Genomic DNA, 22,460 nt, shown 5'->3' with positions numbered 1-22,460 from the left:
AGGCTTTTTTAGTTCCTCTTCACTTTCTGCCATAAGGGTGGTGTCATCTGCATATCTGAGGTTATTGATATTTCTCCCAGCTATCTTGATTCCAGCTTGTGCTTCTTCCAGCCCAGCATTTCTCATGATGTGCTCTGCATAAAAGTTAAATAAGCAGGGTGACAATATACAGCCTTGACGTACTCCTTTTCCTTTTGGAACCAGTCTGTTGTTCCATGTCCAGTTCTAACTGTTGCTTCCTGACTCGCATATAGGTTTCTCAAGAGGCAGGTCAGGTGGTCTGGTATTCCCATCTCTTTCAGAATTTTCCACAGTTTATTGTGATCCACACAGTCAAAGGCTTTGGCATAGTCAGTAAAGCAGAAGTAGATGTTTTTCTGGAACTCTCTTGCTTTTTCCATGATCCAGCAGATGTTGGCAATTTGATCTGGTTCCTCTGCCTTTTCTACAACCAGCTTGAACATCTGGAAGTTCACGGTTCATGTATTGCTGAAGCCTGGCTAGGAGAATTTTGAGCATTACTTTACTAGCATGTGAGATGAGTGCAATTGTGCGGTAGTTTGAGCATTCTTTGGCATTGCCTTTCTTTGGGATTGGAATGAAAACTGACCTTTTCCAGTCCTGTGGCCACTGCTGAGTTTTCCACATTTGCTGGCATATTGAGTGCAGCACTTTCACAGTGTCATCTTTCAAGATTTGAAACAGCTCAACTGGAATTCCATCACCTCCACTAGCTTTGTTCATAGTGATGCTTTCTAAGGCCCACTTGACTTCACATTCCAGGATGTCTGGCTATAGCAAATTAGGTAAAACGAGGTGACACAGAAACATGTTCCAAACAAGGGAAAAGATAAAACCCTAGAATGACTAAGTGAAGTGGAGATAGGCAATCTATCAGTAAAGAGTTCAAAGTAATGATTGTAAAGCCATTCAAAGAATTTGGGGGATGATTGGATGAACAGAGTGAGAAGTTGGAAGTTTTTTAAACAGAGTTAGAAAACATAAAGAACTAAACAGAGATGAAGAATACAATAATTAAAATGAAAAATCACTAGAAGGAATCAACAGTACTAAACAGATCAAGGAGCTGGAATACAGAGTAGTGGAAGTCACTGAAGCTCAGCATAAAAATAAAAATGAATAAAAAGCAATGAGGACAGCTTAAGAGACTGCTGGAACAATATCAGACATACTAACATTCACATTAAAAGGGTCCCAGAAGGAGAAGAGAGAGATAAAGGGACTGAGAACATATTTGAAGATATATTAGCTAAAACTTCCCTGATCTGGAAGACAGGTAAACAGACATCAAGGTCCAGAAAGCACAGAGAATCCCAAACAGGAACCCAAATAGGACCACACCAAGATATGCTGTAATAAAAATGGCAGAAATTATAGATAAAGAGAGACTATTAGCGGCAACAAGGGAAAAGCAACAAGTTATGTAAAAAGGAACTTCTGTAAAGTTATCATATCCCTTTTCAGCAGAAACTCTACAGGCTAGATATATTTAAATTAATGAAAGGGAAAAACCTACAACCAAGAATACTCTACCCAGTAAGGTCTTAAGTCAGGTTTGATAGAAAGATCAAAGTTTTACACACAAACAAAAGCTAAAAGAGTTCAGCACCACTAAACAAGCTGTACAATAAATGCTAAAGGAACTTGTCAAGGTGGAAAAGAAAAGGCCACAATTAGAAACATGAAAATTACAAAAGGAAAAATCTCATTGGTAAAGGCAAAAATACAGTAAAAGTAGTCAATCAACTATTTGTAATATTAATAGGAAGGTTGAAAGATAAAAGTAATAAAATCATCTGTATTTGCAATAATTAGTTAAGGGTACACAAAACAAAAAGATGTAAAATATGATATCAAAACAGTAAATGTGGAAGGAGGGGGGCAAAAATGCAGGGTTATTAAAATAGCTATATGAAATGACATGTTTACTAAACTTGTGGTAATCATTTCTAGGGAAGGTGGGTTTTTGAACTAAGTAGGAAAGGACAAAGTGTGCTAGGTAGGGGGAGAATATGCATGGGAAATGGATACATGGACATGGTGCATGAAATTACTTCTCCAGCTGGATGGCTGTTAATCAACTTGAAAACAATTCTGGGATTGCAGTGCTTTTTCTATTCAACCAGCTCTCCTGGGGAAACAGTGATGAGCCTTCATAAACATCTCTATCTCCATAGGAAATGCTTTAGAGATGGCTATCCCCACCTTTAATAACATCCTCATCACTTATCCACTATGCATATGAACAACGGCTATTTCTTTGGGAAAACTAAACACACTTCTTGCATCACCCAGGAATTTAAATGCTCTTTCTCATGACGTTTGACTCTTGTTCTAAGAGCTCGTGAAAACACTGCTGCCATTAGCTGTACCTTGCACCTCTGGGAATAGCTCTAATGTACAGAACACTGTATGAGTGGACCCAAGGTATTTAGTAACTGTAACTTAGTAAAGTCTTTAATAATTGTGACTATGAATATCTTGGCTTCCTTTCAGATTGGAATCTAAAGATAAGACAATTAAAGACAATTAAAATCCTACCCCATGAATATGCTGCTGCTGCTGCTAAGTCGCTTCAGTCATGTCCGACTGTGCAACCTCATAGACGGCAGCCCACCAGGCTCCCCCGTCCCTGGGATTCTCCAGGCAAGAACACTGGAGTGGGTTGCCATTTCCTTCTCCAATGCATTAAAGTGAAAAGTGAAAGTGAAGTCGCTCAGTCCTGTCCAACTCTTAGTGACCCCATGGACTGCAACCTAACAGGCTCCTCTGTCCATGGGATTTTCCAGGCAAGAGTACTGGAGTGGGTTGCCATTTCCTTCTTCATCCTGATTGTGAGGTTTATACATAGTTAGAACTGGACATGGAACAACAGACTGGTTCCGAATTGGGAAAGGAGTATGTCAAGGCTGTATATTGTCACCCTGCTTATTTAACTTATATACAGAGTACATCATGCAAAACGCCAGGCTGGATGAAACACAAGCTGGAATCAAGATTGCCAGGAGAAATATCAATAACCTCAGACACGCAGATGACACGACCCTTATGACAGAAAGCAAAGAAGAACTAAAGAGCCTCTTGATGAAAGTGAAAGAGGAGAGTGAAAAAGTTGGCTTAAAACTCAACAGACTGAAAACGAAGATCATGGCATATGGTCCCATCACTTCATGGCAAATAGATGGGGGAACAATGGAAATAGTGACAGACTTCATTTTGGGGGGCTCCCAAATCACTGCAGATGGTGATTGCAGCCACTAAATTAAAAGATGCTTGCTCCTTGGAAGAAAAGCTATGACCAATCTAGACAGCATATTAAAAAGCAGAGACATTACTTTACCAACAAAGGTCCATCTAGTCAAAGCTACGGTTTTTCCAGTAGTCATGTATGGATGTGAGAGTTGGACTATAAAGAAAGCTGAGTGCCAAAGAATTGATGCTTTTAAGCTGTGGTGTTGGAGAAGACTCTTGAGAGTCCCTTGGACTGAAAGGAGATCAAACCAGTCCATGCTAAAGGAAATTAGTCCTGAATATTCATTGAAAGGACTGATGCTGAAGCTGAAACTCCAATACTTTGGCTAACTGATGCGAAGAACTGACTCATTGGAAAAGACCCTGATGCTGGGAAAGATTGAGGGCAGGAGGAGAAGGGGATGACAGAGGAGGAGATGGTTGGATGGCATCACCAACGCGATGGACATGAGTTTGAGTAGACTCCTGGAGTTGGTGATGGACAGGGAGGCCTGGTGTGCTGCAATCCATGGGGTCACAAAGAGTTGGACATGACTGAGCAACTGAACTGAACATTTGTAAGAAATATAATATACCATACTTGACATTGATCAAGTACTCTGTCAACTCTTGGCTTAGAGGTGAATAAACTGGTGAGGGCCAGAGAAAAATAATGACTATAATTAAATGTTTGGAAAATGGGATCCAGGACAAAAGCTATATAGGTAAATTTGAGGAAATCTGATGATTCCTGGATGCCTTCCTTTCTTTCTTTTTTTTTTTTTTTTAGCTTTGAGGAAACTCAAATATATCAGAAAATGCTTATCATCAAAACGTTATCAAAATGTAAGTGTGTGTACAAGTCCAGAGGGATTTTTGAACACAATTCAAAATAACAGAAGGATGCTCTATAGAGATCCTTTCTAAGGAGGATACACCCCCTCTACTTTCCCACAATTCATTCATTGTTTCAGTAAACACTGAATGCCTACCATGTGACAGGCAATGTTCTAGGTATAGATACAAATCTCTGCCCTCTTGGAACTTACATTTCTGGGCAAAGAGAGATAGTAAACAAAAGAAACATAATCAATAGGTAAATTGTAGTGTATCTTAGAAAGTGACATGAAAATAGAGCAGTCGAGGGGCCTCAGGAATGGGAAGAATGCAAATTTAAAAGCATAGCCAGGATAGGCCTCTAATAGCAAGTGAGGTGAATAAATTGAGTAGCTAACATGTAGAATTCTGACGTTAAAGGGAAAGCATGGTGATCATCATACTTTGCATTTACCCTGTGATATGCAGTTTACAACATTGCGCCAGCCAGTCAGGTGGCAGGGAGGAGTTGATGGGAGTTTGGGAAAAGGAATGAATTCTATTTTGGCCATATTAAGTTTTAAGTGCCGTGTGATAGAAATAAATGATCAGCAAGGAGTTGGAAATGCAAGTCTGGAGCTTAGGAGAGACATTTGAGATACAGCTGTTGATTTGGAATCACTAATATTGACAATGGCTGAAAGCAGTGGGGAGGAATAGGTGACCTGGCCAAAGGAGAGTAGAACGTAAAGAGGTCAATGTGAAATGTCTACATTTTAGGGGATGAAGACAAAGATAAAAATCGAGAGTATATTTTATTCTGATCAGAGAGACAGAGAGAAGATGAGCCAGTATTGTTATCATCCTTTTATTCTTCCCTTTTTATTTCAACCTAATGTGAAATGTGGGCTTCCCTGGTGGCTCAGATGGTAGAGAGTCCGCCGGCAATGCGGGAGACTTGGGGTTCGGTCCCTGGGTTGGTAAGATCCCCTGGAGGAGGGCATGGCAACCCACTCTAGTATCCTTGCCTGGAGAATCCCCATGGACAGAGGACTGAGCTTTCTTGGTGGCTCAGACCGTAAAGAATCTGCCTGCAATGGGGGGAGACCAGGGTTCAATCCCTGGGTCGGAAGATACCCCGGAAGAGGGCATGGCAACCCACTCCAGTATTCTTACCTGGAGAATCCCCATGGACAGAGGAGCCTGGCGGGCTACAGTCCATGGGATCGCAAAGAGTCGGACACGACTGAGCGACTAGGCACACACAATGTGAAATAGGTCCCCTTAGTGACAAAACACTCCTCTGGCGCTACACCCCTTTGGGTGCGAATCTTTCACATAGACCACTTACAAGTAAAGAGAAGAGGACTAACTTTTACTGAGCGTACCCCGCTTGCAACGTGTTCGGGGCCTCCAAATCCCGGGTGGTTTTCCTCTACACCCCCACTAGCTCCCTCGCTTTCACACTAGTGCCTCCTTCCGTAGTGCCAGTTTCCAGTACGCTGAAGTACAAGAAAGGTCGACAGAAAACAAAGAGCACAACTTGAAGAAAAAGCAAAACAAACAAAAATCCCCGGCCAAGACATAGGGATCTGGTACTGACAGCCTCTAACTACCTCCTGCTGCGTCCACTGTCCCTCTGCCCTACCCGGAACTCTCCATAGGCCCCGCCCCCGGCTCTCCGCAGGCCACGCCCCCCTGCCCCGCGGCCCGCGCTCATTTGCTGGCACCTTCGTCTCCACTTCCCCATTGATCCGCCTGCGCTTCTTCTTCTACGCTCTCCACGCAGCCCCGCCTCTCCGAGAGCGGCAGCGCGGCGCAGGCCCGGCTCTTCAGCATTCCTGGACCTTTTTCCTTGTCTTTTACCCCTTCTTCCCAGCATTCCCGTTTCCGCTTTCTCACGGCTATTCTGTTTTTCCACCTCTGAGACGCTTCGCGCCCAGGGGTTCAGTGACGTCATCTTTCTGCGCTGCGCGGACAACCGCCGGTGGAGGAAGGAACGGTTCTGCCGCCCTTCGCTTCTTTTGTTGGGCTGCTCTTTCGGAGTCATGGCGCCGTCGCTATGGAAGGGGCTGGTGGGCATCGGCCTCTTTGCCTTAGCCCACGCGGCCTTTTCCGCTGCGCAGCGTAAGTGCCTGGGGGACAGGGACAGCTCCCATGCGGGACTCTGCGGGCGGCGTGTGGGCGCACCCAAGAAGGAGTGTCGGACCGAGTGGCCCAGAAATGGTCATTTGAGACCTTAGAGTTTGGGGTGACTGTGAGAAGCGGTGCGGGGCTCCCCGGTGGAAAGCTTGGAGTCTGAGGAGAGTGGGGCAACTGGGATTACAGCAGGGTTGGAAGGGGATGTTGGGGAGAGGGGATCGGTGGGCTGCAGGGTGGGCAGAAAGGGAGCCTTTCCGGGAATCTGGGACAAGTGTTGTCAGATCCATCGCGGGGTTGGTAAAGTGTCAGATCGAGGACTTCGGATGCTCATGGTTCCATGACAACTAGGTGGACAGCGTCTTGGGCACTCCTGGGTTTTCCAGGAGGACTGAGAAGTTAGGTGACCACTTGCCTCTGGGAGGCACTGTGATATGGGGCAAAGAGCACCGGGCTGGGAGACTGGAGGGCTGGTTCTTAAAAACTTGCTTTACCGCTAAATCTGTGACCTTGGGCATATCATATCCCTTCTCTGATGCTTCATTGAGGTGGATTTTAATTCTTGCCCTTTCTATGTCAAAGAGTGATTGGGAAGTTTAAGAAAAAGGCAAAGTAAAAGTACTTTATCGTACATATACAATTGTATTGTCAAGAAGAAACTTAGACTCCAGCAGAGGATGCAGTGCAGTGAGACGGTTGATCTGTTTGGAGGTCTTCCTTCTCTCCTAGACCGAGGGTTAGCAAACTCTAGCATGTGGGTCAAATGCAGCCTCCCTCTTGTTTTTGCAGTGAGCTAAGAATGTTTTTAGAGTTTTAATTTGTTGGGGGTGGGGGGAGCAAAAGAATATCATTTTATGATCCATGACAGTTATATAAAATCCACGTTTCAGTGTCTATCGGTGGTTTTATTGGCACACAGTCATGCCCGTTTAGGTATTTTCTGGCTGCTTTCTAAGGGCAAAGTTGAATAGTTGCAACGGAGATAGTAAAGCCTGCAAAGGCTAAAATATTTATTATCTGGCCCTTTACAGGAAAAGTTTGCCGATCTCTTTTGTAACCTATAGAGCCCACGAGGGCAGGGATGATGTATATTTTGTTCATTGCTGTAATCTCAGTGCCCAGCATAATGTTCCCTACAGTAGTTACTCAATAAATTTGTTGAATGAAGGGAGGAAATTCAGAGTTGAACTTTTTTCCTTTATTTGCTAGATTACTTTCCATCTTCAGGAATAAAGTGGAAAAGGAAATGCGAATTCCTTCAAAGCTCCAGTTTTCAAGATAAAATCTTTCGTTCTATGTATTATGTATACGGTAATTAAAATGATCCAATTATTAAAATTACATTTTTAGATACATGTATTATGACAACATTTGTCTTGACAAAAATTCAGCTTTAATTTTTTTAAAAATTTATTTTGAAATTTTAGATTTACAGAAAGGTTACAAAGATAGTGCAAATAGTTACTGTATTCTCTTCACCCAGTTTCTCTCCTTGGTAACATCTTCCATTACTATGGTATGATATCACAACTAGGAAACTGACATTGGTATATTACTATTAAGTACAGTCTAGCTTTTATTTGGATTTCACCAGTTTTCCCATTAATGTCTTCTTTCTATTCCAAGAATCAATCCAGGATATCACATTACATTTAGTCCTCATGTTTTCCCTGCCTCCTTTCTCTCTGACAGTTTCTGCAAAACTCCTGTCTTTAATGATGACAATAATAATAGCTTACCATGTGCCAGGCACTGAACTAAGCACTTTATGTGTATTGTGTAATTCAATCCTTCCAAAATCCCTGTGAAGTGAAGTGAAGTGAAGTCGCTCAGTCGTGTCCGACTCTTTGCGGCCCCGTGGACTGTAGCCTACCAGGCTTCTCCGTCCATGGGATTTTCCAGGCAAGAATAGATATTATTGTTATTATCACCTTTGAAAGATGAAGAAATTGAGCCACGCTGCTAGGAAACTTGCACAAAATTACAAAGATGATAAATGGGGAGGCTGGGCTTCAAATACAAACAGTTTGATTCTAGAGCCTATGTGCTACATTGCTTGGTAAAATTCAGTCTTGAGTAATTGGTTGAAATTGCGATGTGCTTAGGTGCTAGAAGGTGCAGTGATGTCCTGAGGGAGTTCAGAGTCAAATGGAGAAACAAGTGATTCAAGCAGCAGTCACCATAAAGTGATATAGATGCTAAAAGTAAAGATACATGGAGATGGGAGCAGTTGTTTTTTGGAGGTGGGGGAAGGGGTTAAGAGGCACCTAGAGCCTTGCTGATCAAGTGTGGTCAATCATCTGGGACCTTGTCAGAAATGCAGAAACTCAGACCCCACCTCAGATATGTGGAATCCGAATCTACATTTTAATAAGATCCCCAGGTGATTGTATGCACATTCATTTGAGAAATGCTGCCCTAGAGGAGATTAGGATACAGTGGTACTGTGTCATTTTCTACTATAGACTTCAGCTGTAAAATATTACAGTCCTAGAGCAAGGAGACAGGTGACAGAAGTCCAACCCTTTCGTTTTACAGATGAGGGAATATCCTACTAAGGTAGGGTTAGAGTCAGATTAGGCTTCAAGCAAAGAAAGGTAGCTGGGAATTGGACAGTAGGAAGTTAGCCAAAACCTACTTTGGCATTGGTTTAATTTTTCTTTTACACCTGTCCTGTGATGAAACTTGTGAGATAAAACCAGAAATGTCTCTAAACACATTCTCTTTTAAGAATCAGTGAGTGCATGCTTACTCACAATTTGAGTTTTTAAGCATGTTATATTAAGTAGAGGGCTTCCTTGGTGGCTCAGTTGGTAAAGAATCCACCTGCAGTGCGGGAGACCTGGCTTCGATCCCTGGGTTGGGAAGGTCCCCTGGAGGAGGGCATGGCAATCCACTCCAGTATTCTTGCCTGGAGAATCCCTAAGGACAGAGGAGCCTGGCGGGCAGTAGTCCATGGGGTCACAAAGAGTCTAAGACAACTGAGCAACTAAGCACAACACATATTAAATTAAGTAGAGACTGCTAGGTTCCTCTAGAATTAGGATTTTGTGTTTTTATGTGAGATGAGAATGCCTTGTGGCATTTATCACTGCAGTAGGACCTCTTTACAATGCTCATGTTGGAAACAGACCATTATTACCATTGAGGCTAATTGTATCTTGTCAGATTGTGGCAGCAAGTAGCACCCTATGGTGCTGTGGCATGCTCATCTTTCCTGTGATGAACTTTATTTTGGCAGAGCGCCTATCCTGTATCTCCTTTGATTCTTATATTATTCCCATTTTACTGATGCAGAAATCTAGGCAGTGAAAGGATACTATATTCTCAGGCACATTCACCCTCTCCCTCCTACATTTTAACACTCTGAGATTGAGACACATGTTACAGTCCACTAGAGTGTCTTTCACATTGAATGAGATTATGATAAACTGAAGAGCTGGTGTTATGATCCAGGCTTCTCAACTTCCAAACCTTGATCCTTTTCCTTCATACCCTGCTGCCTCCTGAGGCTAAGGCAGTAGCAGAATTAAATCATAGAAGCAGAAATTGATGTACAGGAATTACTCCTATTCCAACGCTGCCCCAGGATATTCTCTTGAGAAAAACATTTCCATAGCAATATTACTTTGTCCATATTATGTAATGGTAGTGCTATTTTAGAGTTGAGATTTTTCTGTAGACTTAATTTTTAAATAATTGTGATTTCTTTGATCAGTTAGTGAAAGAATTTAAGAGAATTCTAGTTTTCCTGTAATAATGAAAGAAAAGTTGTTTAGGTATTTCTTCCTTAGTTTGCTCACTTTTCACTCTTCTGTTTTATAGGATGAGAAAGCAGGTCATGATGGGAATAAAATAGTTCAGGATCAGACTGACTGCCTTAGAAGATAGAGGTTTTTGAGGAATCCAGGATTAGCATTGTTTGTTTTAGCATATGTCAGTTGTTTCTTTGGTATATTGATTTGCTTGCATTTTAAGAAAAATGGGCTACAGTTTCCTTAATGGTGTGCTTCTGGTTTATAGATCGTTCTTATATGCGATTAACAGAAAAGGAAGATGAATCCCTGCCAATAGATGTAAGTTGGTCATTTATATTCCATTGAAATATATATAACCAAATCACTTTGTTGTATACCTGAAACTAACACAACATTGTAAATCAGCTATACTTCAATAAAAATATATATTTATATACAGTTTAAAAATTAGCCACATAGCTTAAAATGTATTTAAAATTTTTTTTTATTTTTTATTCTCTTAATTTTCCAGACATGAAATAACATCTGTTATATACTTTTTGTCACTGATTATAAAGCCCAAAGATGTAGAAACAAAATATTTCTGTTTGGTTTCTAGAACTTAGTTTGTTTATTTTTTGGCTGTGCCACGCAGCCTATGGGATCTTAGTTTCCCAACCATGGATGAAACCAGGCCCCTGGAATGGAATTGTGGAGTGCTAAACACTGGACCATGGGGGAAGTCCCTAGAACTCAGTTTAAATAGTCTTTCTAGAAGTTGCTCTGTCCATAGTCTAAGATGAACTTAACAAGTTGATTATTTGACTTTATCTTTTTTGGCTGCACCTTGAGCCATGCAGAATCTTAGTTCCCTGACCAGGGATTGAACCTGTGTCCTCTGCAGTGGAAGCATGGAGTCTTAAGCACTGGACCGCCAGGGAAGTCCCCCACTTTTTAAAAATCTTATGTTTTTTAGAAAAGTTTCTTTTATACATAAAGTTTAAAAACAAGTAAACCTAACAAAACATTGTTTAGGGGCATACACAGAGGTGATAAAGATTAAAAAAATAGGAAGTGCTTTTTTTAAAGTTGCAATAATATGTGAACTTCACTCACAGTTTTTTATCTTTCCTGGATTTTTTTTTTTTTGGCTGTGCTTTGTGGCTTGAGAGGATCTTAGTTCCCTGACCAGGGATCAAATCCATGCCTTCTGCAGTGGAAGTGCAAAGTCCTAACCACTGTACTGCCAGGGAATCCTTCCCCCAACTTTTTTATCTTTCTTGGATTTTTAATGTACAAAAGTAGTAAGTTCTTTGTAGAATCAAACAGTGTCAAAAGTAAAATTGACTCCATATATTAAAAAAACACTGACCCCATGCTCACAATTCTCCTTCTGTTCCCAACAGTTTGGAGCGTATCAGTAGTTTAGTTTTCTTCTGTGCATAAGCAACATTATCTTTGTTTGTGTGTATATAGTTTTATGTAACCAAAACACACAGGATTTTTATTGATTTATCTTGACATATTTTCACGACAGCTCAGAGTTACCACATCCTTGTTAATGATGTCTGTGATTGCATTGTATGAAATAGGTCTTGGTACACTGATGATGGGGATGTAAACCAGCATAACATATGACATTAGATTTTGATTTAGAAAATTAAAGTAATAGCTTGTGGCTAATTTTGACTTTAATTGTCTGTAATTCAAGATATGGTAAATGTGACTATTAACTCACTCTTCTGTTACCTTTGTTTTTGTGGTAGATGCATACACACACACATACACATGCACTTGTGTATATGCACTCATTTCTATCTGTTTCAAATAACTTTCTTCTGTTTACAAATGGAAAAATTTGAAAAATACAGATAATTACAATCAGGAAAATTAAATATGCCTGTAATCCCATGTTGGTTAATATCAAACACTGCAAATTTTTGTTTACATGCTTGCACAACCTCTTTGGAAAGCAGTTTGGTATTACCTAATAAAGTTGAATTTGTGTATACTCTCACGCCAGTGATTGCATTCCCTTGTGTTAGGAGACATACACAAAGGTATCCATCCTGACTTTGTAAAAGTTACAGACAGGAACTAGCCCACATAGCTATCAACAGTGCATGGATAAATTGTGGGAATTTCATGTAATGAAATACAGTGAAAATGAATGGACTATAATAACTATATACCACAATAGGGAGGAATCTCACCAAAAGAAAAAAAAGCTCAAATGGGAAAAAGTAAGCAATGTATGTTTTAGACGTACACATAGAGCTGGTAAAATAAATAAAAGCAAGGAACTGATTAATACACAATTGGGGCCAATGGTTAACTGGCAGGGAGGGTGAGGGATATAATTGGAGAGGGATACCTGGGCCTTGAAAGGGACTGGTAATATTCTCTTTTTTAAGCTGGGTAGTGAGTGAGGGCGGAGAAGGCAATGGCAACCCACTCCAGTACTCTTGTCTCGAAAATCCCTTGGACGGAGGAACCTGGTATGCTGCAGTCCATGGGGTCGCGAAGAGTTGGACACGACTGAGCGACTTCACTTTCACTTTTCACTTTCATGCACTGGAGAAGGAAATGGCAACCCACTCCAGTGTTCTTGCCTGGAGAATCCCAGGGACGGGGGAGCCTGGTGGGCTGCTGTCTATGGGGTCGCACAGAGTCGGACACGACTGAAGTGACGCAGCAGCAGCAGCAGCAGCAGTGGGTAAGGGGTGTTTTTTTTTAATACTCTGTGTTATTTAACACTAATACATTAAAACATTTATAGTTGCTCTTAGAAGTTAGTCATAGTTGATAACTGAGTTCTGAATGGCTCAGTACCTGTTTTGCTATTTGAGCAAAACCCAGACGTGTTATTGCAGCTGATCCACAGAACTTATAGAAGATACTATTGTGTTTGAGTCCAAATCATTTAAAGTGAGAATTGACTGCTTGATAGCATCTGGGAGAAATACCTGATAGAGGCTAGAAACGGAGAGAAAATTGTAAATTTTCATAATATTTGTTTGTTGTTGAGTAATCTTAATCTTTATACTCACAGATAGTTCTTCAGACACTTCTGGCCTTTGCAGTTACCTGTTATGGTATAGTTCATATTGCAGGGGAGTTTAAAGACATGGATGCCACTTCAGAACTAAAAAATAAGTAAGTCTTTTCCTTTTCATAGACATTTAATTTCATGGGGGTTTTGCTTCATTTACATAGTTTAATATTATGTTTTCTGGTACGTAAAAGTTGGTTTTGTTTTTACATTTTGATCATGCAGTTTGTATGAGTAATGAGGTAAAAAAATTGAGTCAGTGTTTGATTTGACAGGAAAAATGGAAGTTGAATGACAGACTGTTGACATTAGAATAAGATGTTATATTATGGTTGCTTAAAATTACTTGTTTGTTGGTTGGATAGATGGATGAAAATAGATATATAAGGAAGATATTCCCTCAGGCATGTTTTCCTTCTTTCCTTCCCTTCTTCCCTCTCCTCTACCCCCTCCTCCACCCCTCACCACTTTGCTTCCCTGTCTCCTTTCTCTTTTCCTTCCCTTGCCCTCCCTCCCTCCCTTTTTCCGCTTTTTATCCTCTTGTCCCAGCTTAGTCGTTGGAAGATTAAGGGGTTTTCTGTTTCCTCTATCCTTTGAACCTAGTCTGTGACATAAACTCTGCTCTCAGGCCCTTTTATGTCCTCAGACTAAAGTATATTTGTTATTCTGCTTTGTTTTTTCCTCCTGTACTACTTCTAAGCTATTTTCACGAGCTTTGCTTGCTTTACTTTTCTGTGTTGCTCACTTTCATAGAATCATCCTTTAGCTTTGTTCAATTCAATCTCTGGACTTTACCCACCTTCTTGATCCTAGAAATTTTAACACAGTACTTCCTTAGAAGAATTCACAGTACACATTTATGTGTTACAGGAAATTCGCTCCCTTTTTACTTTTACTTTTAAATTTACATTTCATATAGTCACATGTCAGGCTTCCCTTTTATGTGGGGGTATGCTTGGATTTTTAGGTGGGCTGACTTTGAGATTTGAGTTTTTATCAAAAGAAGAGTTCTCTTTCCTTCCAGGAAATTAATATTTAAAAACAAATCAACACCAAAAGCTGTACACTTCAGTGTTTGTGAACTTTTTTTAGACTACATATATCTCGCTGGAAAGAAGAAAAGGATACTCCACTATCACCACCCACTACTGTTCTTACAAAGAGTCTACCAGGAATCACAGGCGAGGGGCCAAGAAAGAAAGCAGTAAAACAGAATGGCATTAAGTAGGTGGTAGCAAAGTACATGAATTTAGTACATGGCAGCAGAATATACAGGTTTGGACAACAGCGGGTACAGAAGGGCCGAAAGGAATCTTTCGTTGTACTGATTCTTGGGAAACAGATCAAGTGAGAATAATCAAAGGTACAATCTATGTACTTTTTTTTTTTAAGGACTATTTAGCATGGGCTAGTGGTAGATTCACAGAGGTGATTAAAGTTGAGTGATTATTTGTTTGCATAGATATCCTGGAAGGAATGCCTGAATTAAAAATTTTATTATGTTGCTTTTCCGGGTTTCTTATTTTCCTTGTACAGGAAAAAAGTGAATACAGTATGATTACCAATTATAGTCTAATTTTATGGATTTAAACTTAGTTAAAAATACAACCCATAGCAAATTCATAATTTATTAGAAGCCTACTTATTTTCAAATAGGCTTTTATCAAGGTTTATCTAAAATTGATGCTTTTCTTTTTTTAAGGACATTTGACACACTAAGGAATCACCCATCATTTTATGTATTTAATCATCGTGGTCGAGTACTGTTCCGGCCTTCGGATACAACAAATTCTTCAAACCAAGATGCATTGTCCTCTAACACATCATTGAAGTTACGAAAACTTGAGTCACTGCGTCGTTAAGATTTTTACAAATTATAATAACAGGACAGGACACAAAGCTGGAATATTGGAGTTTGGGATACAAAACACTCCCCCATCAGTATTTATATTGATCGCTCAGACCTAATTAAAAAAGTCTACAACCCTTATTTGTACACTGTTAATCAAGTCATTAATGCAGTATAAGTTATCTGTGAAATGAGTCTTTGATCTTTCATAGAATTCTTTTTTCATTTAAAACAAATTCACATTTTTTGTAAAAGTCACTGTTTTGAGCACATTTCTTTGAAAAATGTTGATGGTTTTGTAATTATTTATTTTCTTAGATTTCTTTTGCACTACAGTTTTTAGGATCCTTTTGGAAATAGTGTGACTACTGCATTTTGCAGCATGAATGGTAGTAAATGGTCTTAAGTTCTTAACAACAAATGAATTTCTCTAAAGAGACCAAAATGGTGACTTACCAGTTTTTCTTATGCCCCCTAAAAAGTGGCTCTGCTTCAGCAGATACTTGCCAGTTTTTAATTTATCCATGAATTCTCACCCTACCCTACTCCCATATACCTCCTAACATCAGCTGTCTTGTTTCATCACTTCTCTGGGATTCAGTGTGCAGTGAGCAATTTTTATGTCAGAAATCCCGTCATAACAAATAGATTTAACAAACTCAACTTACGTAAAGCTACCTGTGTTCTCTTCATGTATCTGTAAAACAATGTCCCTAATTGATTATATAGTGTAAGAATAGTTGAAGATAGACCAGAAAGACCATCCGTGAATTAATTATCCTGCCTATGTAGAAGAACAGTAATCACTGAAGAAAACTGATTAGTTGTTACTAACCAGTTTAACTTATTCTAAGCCTCTGTTATTTTATTGCATAATGAACTTGTGAATTAGTTGGAGAAGGCAATGGCACCCCACTCCAGTACTCTTGCCTGGAAAATCCCATGGACGGAGGAGCCTGGTGGGCTGCAGTCCATGGGATCGATAGGAGTCGGACACGACTGAGTGACTTCACTTTGACTTTTCACTTTCATGCATTGGAGGAGGAAATGGCAACCCACTCCAGTGTTCTTGCCTGGAGAATCCCATGGACAGAGGAGCCTGATGGGCTGCAGTCCATGGGGTCGCTAGGAGTCGGACACGACTGAGTGACTTCACTTTGACTTTTCACTTTCGTGCACTGGAGGAGGAAATGGCAACCCACTCCAGTGTTCTTGCCTGGAGAATCCCATGGACAGAGGAGCCTGGTGGGCTGCTGTCTATGGGGTCGCACAGAGTTGGACACGACTGAAGCGACTTAGCAGCAATGAATTAGTAATAATAAAGGAAACCTTATTAAAGGTAGATCTCAACAGAATTGGGCCAAATATGTTCTAAATATTTGGAACTAATATCTTTTAATTTAAAAATTAAGGTCGTAGCTTCCAATTTGTAGCAGACTTGGAGTTTTCTGTCTTCATTGTATGTTGCTGAAGGTGAGGATGAGGGTACAGACTAGAATTTTTTTAGAAATAGCAATTTTAGGGAAATTTGGCTAGCTCTGATCTGCTGGAAGCTTAACATTTCTTGGTAGAGAACGTTGCTTTTGTTGAATTGTATAGGTGTAAAGGGAATTTAAAAAGGAAATGTGCTTTAGGCAAGAATCATAAGATGCCCTTATCGTTGATGGCTTTTTTTCTGCTAGTAGTAAACCTCAGCTCTTCTGCCTGGTAACACACAGCCCAAAGTACAAGATTATTTTGTCAGTGGGTTTTTAATCGTTGTTTAGTTTTGTTTTGCTAACCTTTTAATCATTGTTTAGTTTTGTTTTGCTAACCCAATCTATCTGTGGAACACTGACTCTGCTCTCTAAGGAGAACAAAGTTAGAAATCTAAAATAATTTAGAAATGAGTTTAAAATGTGAAGTCAGGAGTTAAAGTCATATAAATCGAAGTAGTGTACGAGAAACAAGCTCCTTCCATCATGCCTGTCTACCATTTCCTCAGGTATGACTTGATTTGCAAGATCCTCTTGTTTTCTTCTCTTTTGAGGCCTGTCTTCCTTTCCTAGTATGTTTTTATAATAAATTTATTAAGATATAAATCACATACCTTACTATTTACCCATCTAAAGGGTACAATTCAGTGGTTTTATAATGTATTCACAAAGTCGTGCAAACATGGTCACAGTCAATTTGAGAATTGTGGCTGTCACCCTGGAAAGAAACCCTGTACCCTTTAGTAGTCACCTGTCCTTCCCTCCCAGTGCCTCCCAACCCTGAGCAACTAATCTTTCTGTCTGTGCAGGTTTGTTTCTTCTGGTCATTTAGTATGATTGGATTCCCATAGTATCTGAACTTTCATGGCTGGCTTCCCAAATATTGTTTAGTTCTATGTGGAGTGAGAACTTCTCATGTTAAGAACTGTGAATTCTCTGAAAGGAGGTGGTTGGTAAGAATCACTAGATGTAAGGAGGCAAGGTCAGATTCCTAACAGGTTTCTCAGTCAGTCGGATGCTGAATAGGTTTTTTCTCAGAACCAAGCATTCATGATGTGTTAATATAATTGTTTGTCTAGTCTCTAGAATGGATATTGAAATCTTTGCCTGCTCAGGATAGTCTTGCTAAAAATGATGCCAAATAATATGGCAAGTAATTGACATAGCAGACTTCAGTCATGTCTAATTTTGCTAGGAGCTTGTATACCTCTGGTCAGGTGAGTTTCCCAAATTTTTAATTTCCTCCAGTGAATTTATGCTCTCTTTTTAAAGTATGTACCATAGGATTGGGGTGATTTGGATGCATCATAACAGTGCTAAATGAATTAAGTTCAGAAGTTTTTTGTAATGCTGTGAGGCAGTACTAAGGTAGCCAAAAATGTAGTGATGTGAGCAAATTAAGCCTGCAGCTGACTTATGATTTCAGTGACATTCAGAAGTGTGTATTGTTGAAGGCTCTCTAGAATATAGGAAGGCTCACTTAATCAGGGAAGCAGCCGAATGCTATGGCCTAGTGGCCCAGCTGCAGAAAATGCAGGTCGGCAAATTGGAGGCTGTGAAGCTCTGTAACTCCCTAATGATTGTTTCCTGAGCATTGTGGCTTATTTTTGAGTGGCATGACAGCATCCCCCGGTTGTATGTGGCCTGTTTCCATGATGTATTGAGTAGTGTTGTTTGTTGTGAGCATCAATGCCTGTAACACCAAGCTAAACACATTCTTTTGGATATGTTTCCTCTCTTTAAATGATCTTGCCCTGTCCAATAAATAAATGATTGTCTCACCCTGTTTTTGGTAGTGGTTTTTTTTGTTGTTTTGTTTGTTTGTTTGTATGTTTTACTTTTAATCTCATTTTCTTCTGCTTCTCTGTCCCCAGAAAAATGTAAGATTTAATTTTAACAACTGTATTTTTTCTAGTGTGATGCTTTTACTAAATTCAATGGATACTTTACTTTTCATTATACATGTAAAGTCTTACTGCAATTTTATGCTCTTTTAGAGTTGAAATAGAATGTGTAATCTCATTTATATTTGTATTTATGAATTATCAAATACCCTTTGGAGTACAAGAATATTGGTCTTCAAGCAGCAGTGTCTAATCATTCCAGCACAAATTTGTTATATAGCCAAACTGCTATTACAGAAATGGCAATTTATACTTCATAGGAAATCATGATTGAAGCATCAAGGGGCAAATCTAAAGTTTAATCCAAGAGGAATTTCTGATTCTAAAAGCATGGCACTTGTCTGCAGTAGTTTGAAAGATAGCACTATTAGTATTCAAATCTACATAGGAATATCTCAAAATAACCTACTAATCAAGTGTTCTTTTAAAAAGAAAAAGAATATATGCACATGGCAAAAAAATCAGATGGTACAGAAAGGTATGAGATTAGAACTTGCTCCCTTTCTTCCTGCTCCTAATAACCTCTCTCCAGAGGTAACTAGCTTTAAGTGTCTTGTATATTCTTTCAGGAAAAAAATAATTTGCCAGCAAGTGTATACATAAAAAGTTTTTACATTAATGGAATAAGACTGTATACACTCTCTGTACCTTGCTTTTTTTTGCTGTGTCTTATAAGATCTTTCTGTATCTGTATATATAGAAATACCTCATTCTTTTTAATGACTGTGTGGTATTCTACTATATATTGTGTTATAAATGTTAAAACATATAGACTTCCAGGTTGTTGGCAGTATTTTACTGTTGATAAACCATATTGTGATGAATTTACTTGTACGTATAATGAGTTTAACCTAACAAGGTTAATTCCTAGTAATAGAATTGCTGGGTCAAAGGATAGTTTTCATTTTCAGGTCAGTAGGTATTGCCAAACTGATCTCCAGAAATCTGCCTAATTATACTTCCACATATAATGTATAAGAATAATTATTTATGAGGCCCTTACCAATATTGGGCACTCAGCTTTTAAAATTTGATCATCTGAAAGTGAATAAATGGTACTTTGCATCTTAATGAAGTTCTAATGCATTTTAATGAAGGAGATGGAACACATTTTCATGTTTATTGGTTACTTATATTTCATTTTCTGTGAACTGTGTGGTCATGTTCTGTTTTCGATTCGATTTGTTTTTATTAGTTTGTATGAGCTCTTTGTATGCTAAGAAAATTGGTCTATTGTCTTATGTTTAATAATATTTTCCTGAGTTTTATTTATTTATGTAGTTAAACTTACCAGTCTTTATGGCTTCTGGGATTTGTGCCTTGCTTTAGAAAGGCCTTTACATTTAAGAATAAATTTAATGTATTTTTTCAGTATTTTTAAGTTTTTTTTTTTAAACTTTTAAATCTTTGATTCGTTGGAATTTAGGTGTAAAGAGTGAACTAAGGATTCAACATTTTTCTCTTCCAAATAGCTATCTGGTTGTCCCAATCCTATTTATTTACTTTTTCCACATTGATTTGAAAAACCATCCCTTGTATATTGTTTCCATATATATTTAGATTTGTTTCTGAACTTTACAGTCTTTTCCAAAACTTACCAGTCTTTTAATTACTTTAAGTTGTTACACATTTTCATATTAGGCTTTGCTAATATACATCACATTATTATTAATTTCAGCATATTTTCCTAGTTATTCTTGAATTTTTATATTTCTAGACAAACTTTCAGTTTAGTTCAGTCACTCAGTCATGTCCGACTCTGTGACCCCATGAATTGCAGCACGCCAGGCCTCCCTGTCCATCACCAACTCCCGGAGTTTACTCAAATTCATGTCCATCGAGTCAGTGATGCCATCCACCCATCTCATCCTCTGTCATCCCCTTCTCCTCCTGCCCCCAATCCCTCCCAGCATCAGAGTCTTTTCCAATGAGTCAACTCTTTGCATGAGGTGGCCAAAGTACTGGAGTTTCAGCTTTAGCATCATTCCTTCCAAGAAATCCCAGGGCTGATCTCCTTCAGAATAGACTGGTTGGATCTCCTTGCAGTCCAAGGGACCCTCAAGAGTCTTCTCCAACACCACAGTTCAAAAGCATCAATTCTTCGCCACTCAGCTTTCTTCACAGTCCAACTCACATCCATACATGACTACTGGAAAAACCATAGCCTTGACTAGATGGACCTTTGTTGGCAAAGTAATGTCTCTGCTTTTGAATATGCTATCTAGGTTGGTCATAACTTTCCTTCCAAGGAGTGTCTTTTAATTTCATGGCTGCCGTCACCATCTGCAGTGATTTTGGAGCCCCCCAAAATAAAGTCTGACACTGTTTCCATTGTTTCCCCATCTATTTGCCATGAAGTGATGGGACCAGATGACATGATCTTAGTTTCCTGAATGTTGAGCTTTAAGCCACTTTTTCACTCTCCTCTTTCACTTTTATCAAGAGGCTTTTTCGTTCCTCTTCACTTTGTCATAAGGGTGGTGTCATCTGCATATCTGAGGTTATTGATATTTCTCCCAGCAATCTTGATTCCAGCTTGTGCTTCTTCCAGCCCAGCGTTTCTCATGATGTCGTCTGCATAGAAGTTAAATAAGCAGGGTGACAATATACAGCCTTGACATACTCCTTTTCCTATTTGGAACCAGTCTATTCCATGTCCAGTTCTAACTGATGCTTCCTGACCTGCATATAGGTTTCTCAAGAGGCAGGTCAGGTGGTCTGGTATTCCCATCTCTTTCAGAATTTTCCACAGTTTATTGTGATCCACACAGTCAAAGGCTTTGGCATAGTCAATAAAACAGAAGTAGATGTTTTTCTGGAACTCTCGCTTTTTTGATGATCCAGAGGATGTTGGCAATTTGATCTCTGGTTCCTCTGCCTTTGCTAAAACCAGCTTGAACATCTGGAAGTTCACGGTTCACGTATTGCTGAAGCCTGGCTTGGAGAATTTTGAGCATTACTTTACTAGCATGTGAGATGAGTGCAATTGTGTGGTAGTTTGAGCATTCTTTGCCATTGCCTTTCTTTGGGATTGGAATGAAAACTGACCTTTCCCAGTCCTGTGGCCACTGCTGAGTCTTCCACATTTGCTGGCATATTGAGTGCAGCAGTTTCACAGCATCATCTTTCAGGATTTGAAAGAGCTCAACTGGAATTCCATCACCTCCACTAGCTTTGTTTGTAGTGATACTTTCTAAGACCCACTTGACTGCACATTCCAGGATGTCTGGCTCTAGGTGAGTGATCACACCATCGCAGTTATCTGGGTCGTGAAGCTCGTTTTTGTACAGTTCTTCTGTGTATTCCTGCCACCTCTTCCTAATATCTTCTGCTTCTGTTAGGTCCATACCATTTTTGTCCTTTATCAAGCCGCCGATCTTTGCATGAAATCTGGTATCTCTAATTTTCTTGAAGAGATCTCTAGTCTTTCCCATTTTGTTGTTTTCCTCTATTTCTTTGCATTGATTGCTGAGGAAGGCTTTCTTATCTCTCCTTGCTATTCTTTGGAACTCTGCATTCAGATGCTTATATCTTTTTTTTTTTTTTAACTTTATTTTATTTTCAGATGCTTATATCTTTCCTTTTCTCCTTTGCTTTTTGCTTCTCTTCTTTTCACAGCTATTTGTAAGGCCTCCCCAGACAGCCATTTTGCTTTTTTGCATTTCTTCTTCTTGGGGATGGTCTTGATCCCTGTCTCCTGTACAATGTCACGAACCTCCATCCATAGTTCATCAGGCACTCTATCTATCAGATCTAGTCCCTTAAATCTATTTCTTACTTCCACTGTATAATCATAAGGGATTTGATTTAGGTCATACCTGAATGGTCTAGTGGTTTTCCCTACTTTCTTCAATTTACGTCTGAATTTGGCAATAAGGAGTTCATGATCTGAGCCACAGTCAGCTCCTGGTCTTGTTTTTGCTGACTGTATAGAGCTTCTCCATCTTTGGCTGCAAAGAATATAATCAATCTGATTTCGGTGTTGACCATCTTGTGATGTCCATGAACTTGAGTATCATTTTATTCAGTTCTAAAATCCTATTGCTATTTTTCCTAAAATTTTAGGAACTTAAAATATGCAAGAATAGTTTGATGAGTGCCAAGATACTTTTCAGTTAGATTCACCATTTCTAAGTGTTTTGTTACTTTTGCTTTTGTTCTTTCCAAGTGTGGTTTTTTCAAAGCCCTCCTGAATTGTTTGTGGTGAGTTAACAGACTTCATCATCACACTTCAGG

At 39.4% G+C, this 22,460-nt stretch overlaps 1 protein-coding gene across 2 annotated transcripts; it reads left to right on the top strand.

Annotated features, from left to right (window-relative positions):
* The first annotated feature begins 5,828 nt into the window (after nt 1-5,828).
* On the top strand, nt 5,829-18,106 carry MMGT1 (membrane magnesium transporter 1). Of its 2 annotated transcripts, XM_019956079.2 has the most exons (5): nt 5,829-6,195; nt 7,417-7,518; nt 10,231-10,283; nt 12,997-13,100; nt 14,699-18,106. In XM_019956079.2, the coding sequence occupies exons 1-5, from the start codon at nt 6,117-6,119 to the stop codon at nt 14,856-14,858; spliced, it is 498 nt and encodes a 165-aa protein (XP_019811638.2). In that variant the 5' UTR covers nt 5,829-6,116; the 3' UTR covers nt 14,859-18,106. The 2 variants fall into 2 exon arrangements, with proteins under 2 accessions (XP_019811638.2, XP_070640842.1); XM_070784741.1 differs by lacking the exon at nt 7,417-7,518 and having other exon boundaries at nt 5,838-6,195.
* The last annotated feature ends 4,354 nt before the right edge of the window (nt 18,107-22,460 follow it).

The sequence above is a fragment of the Bos indicus genome, chromosome X, assembly GCF_029378745.1.
Source record: "Bos indicus isolate NIAB-ARS_2022 breed Sahiwal x Tharparkar chromosome X, NIAB-ARS_B.indTharparkar_mat_pri_1.0, whole genome shotgun sequence".
NCBI classification, from domain to species: Eukaryota; Metazoa; Chordata; class Mammalia; order Artiodactyla; family Bovidae; genus Bos; species Bos indicus.
The sequence above is the reverse complement of the archived record's forward strand: the minus strand, read 5'-3'. Positions and strand labels throughout refer to the sequence as shown.

Bases quoted from the DNA above. Each gene is read 5' to 3' on its own strand.
- MMGT1 (XM_019956079.2), top strand. From the start codon at position 6,117: ATGGCGCCGTCGCTATGGAAGGGGCTGGTGGGCATCGGCCTCTTTGCC. The intron at 7,519-10,230 runs GTAATTAAAATG...TCTGGTTTATAG, and splicing joins TTCTATGTATTATGTATACG to ATCGTTCTTATATGCGATTA. The intron at 10,284-12,996 runs GTAAGTTGGTCA...TTATACTCACAG, and splicing joins ATGAATCCCTGCCAATAGAT to ATAGTTCTTCAGACACTTCT.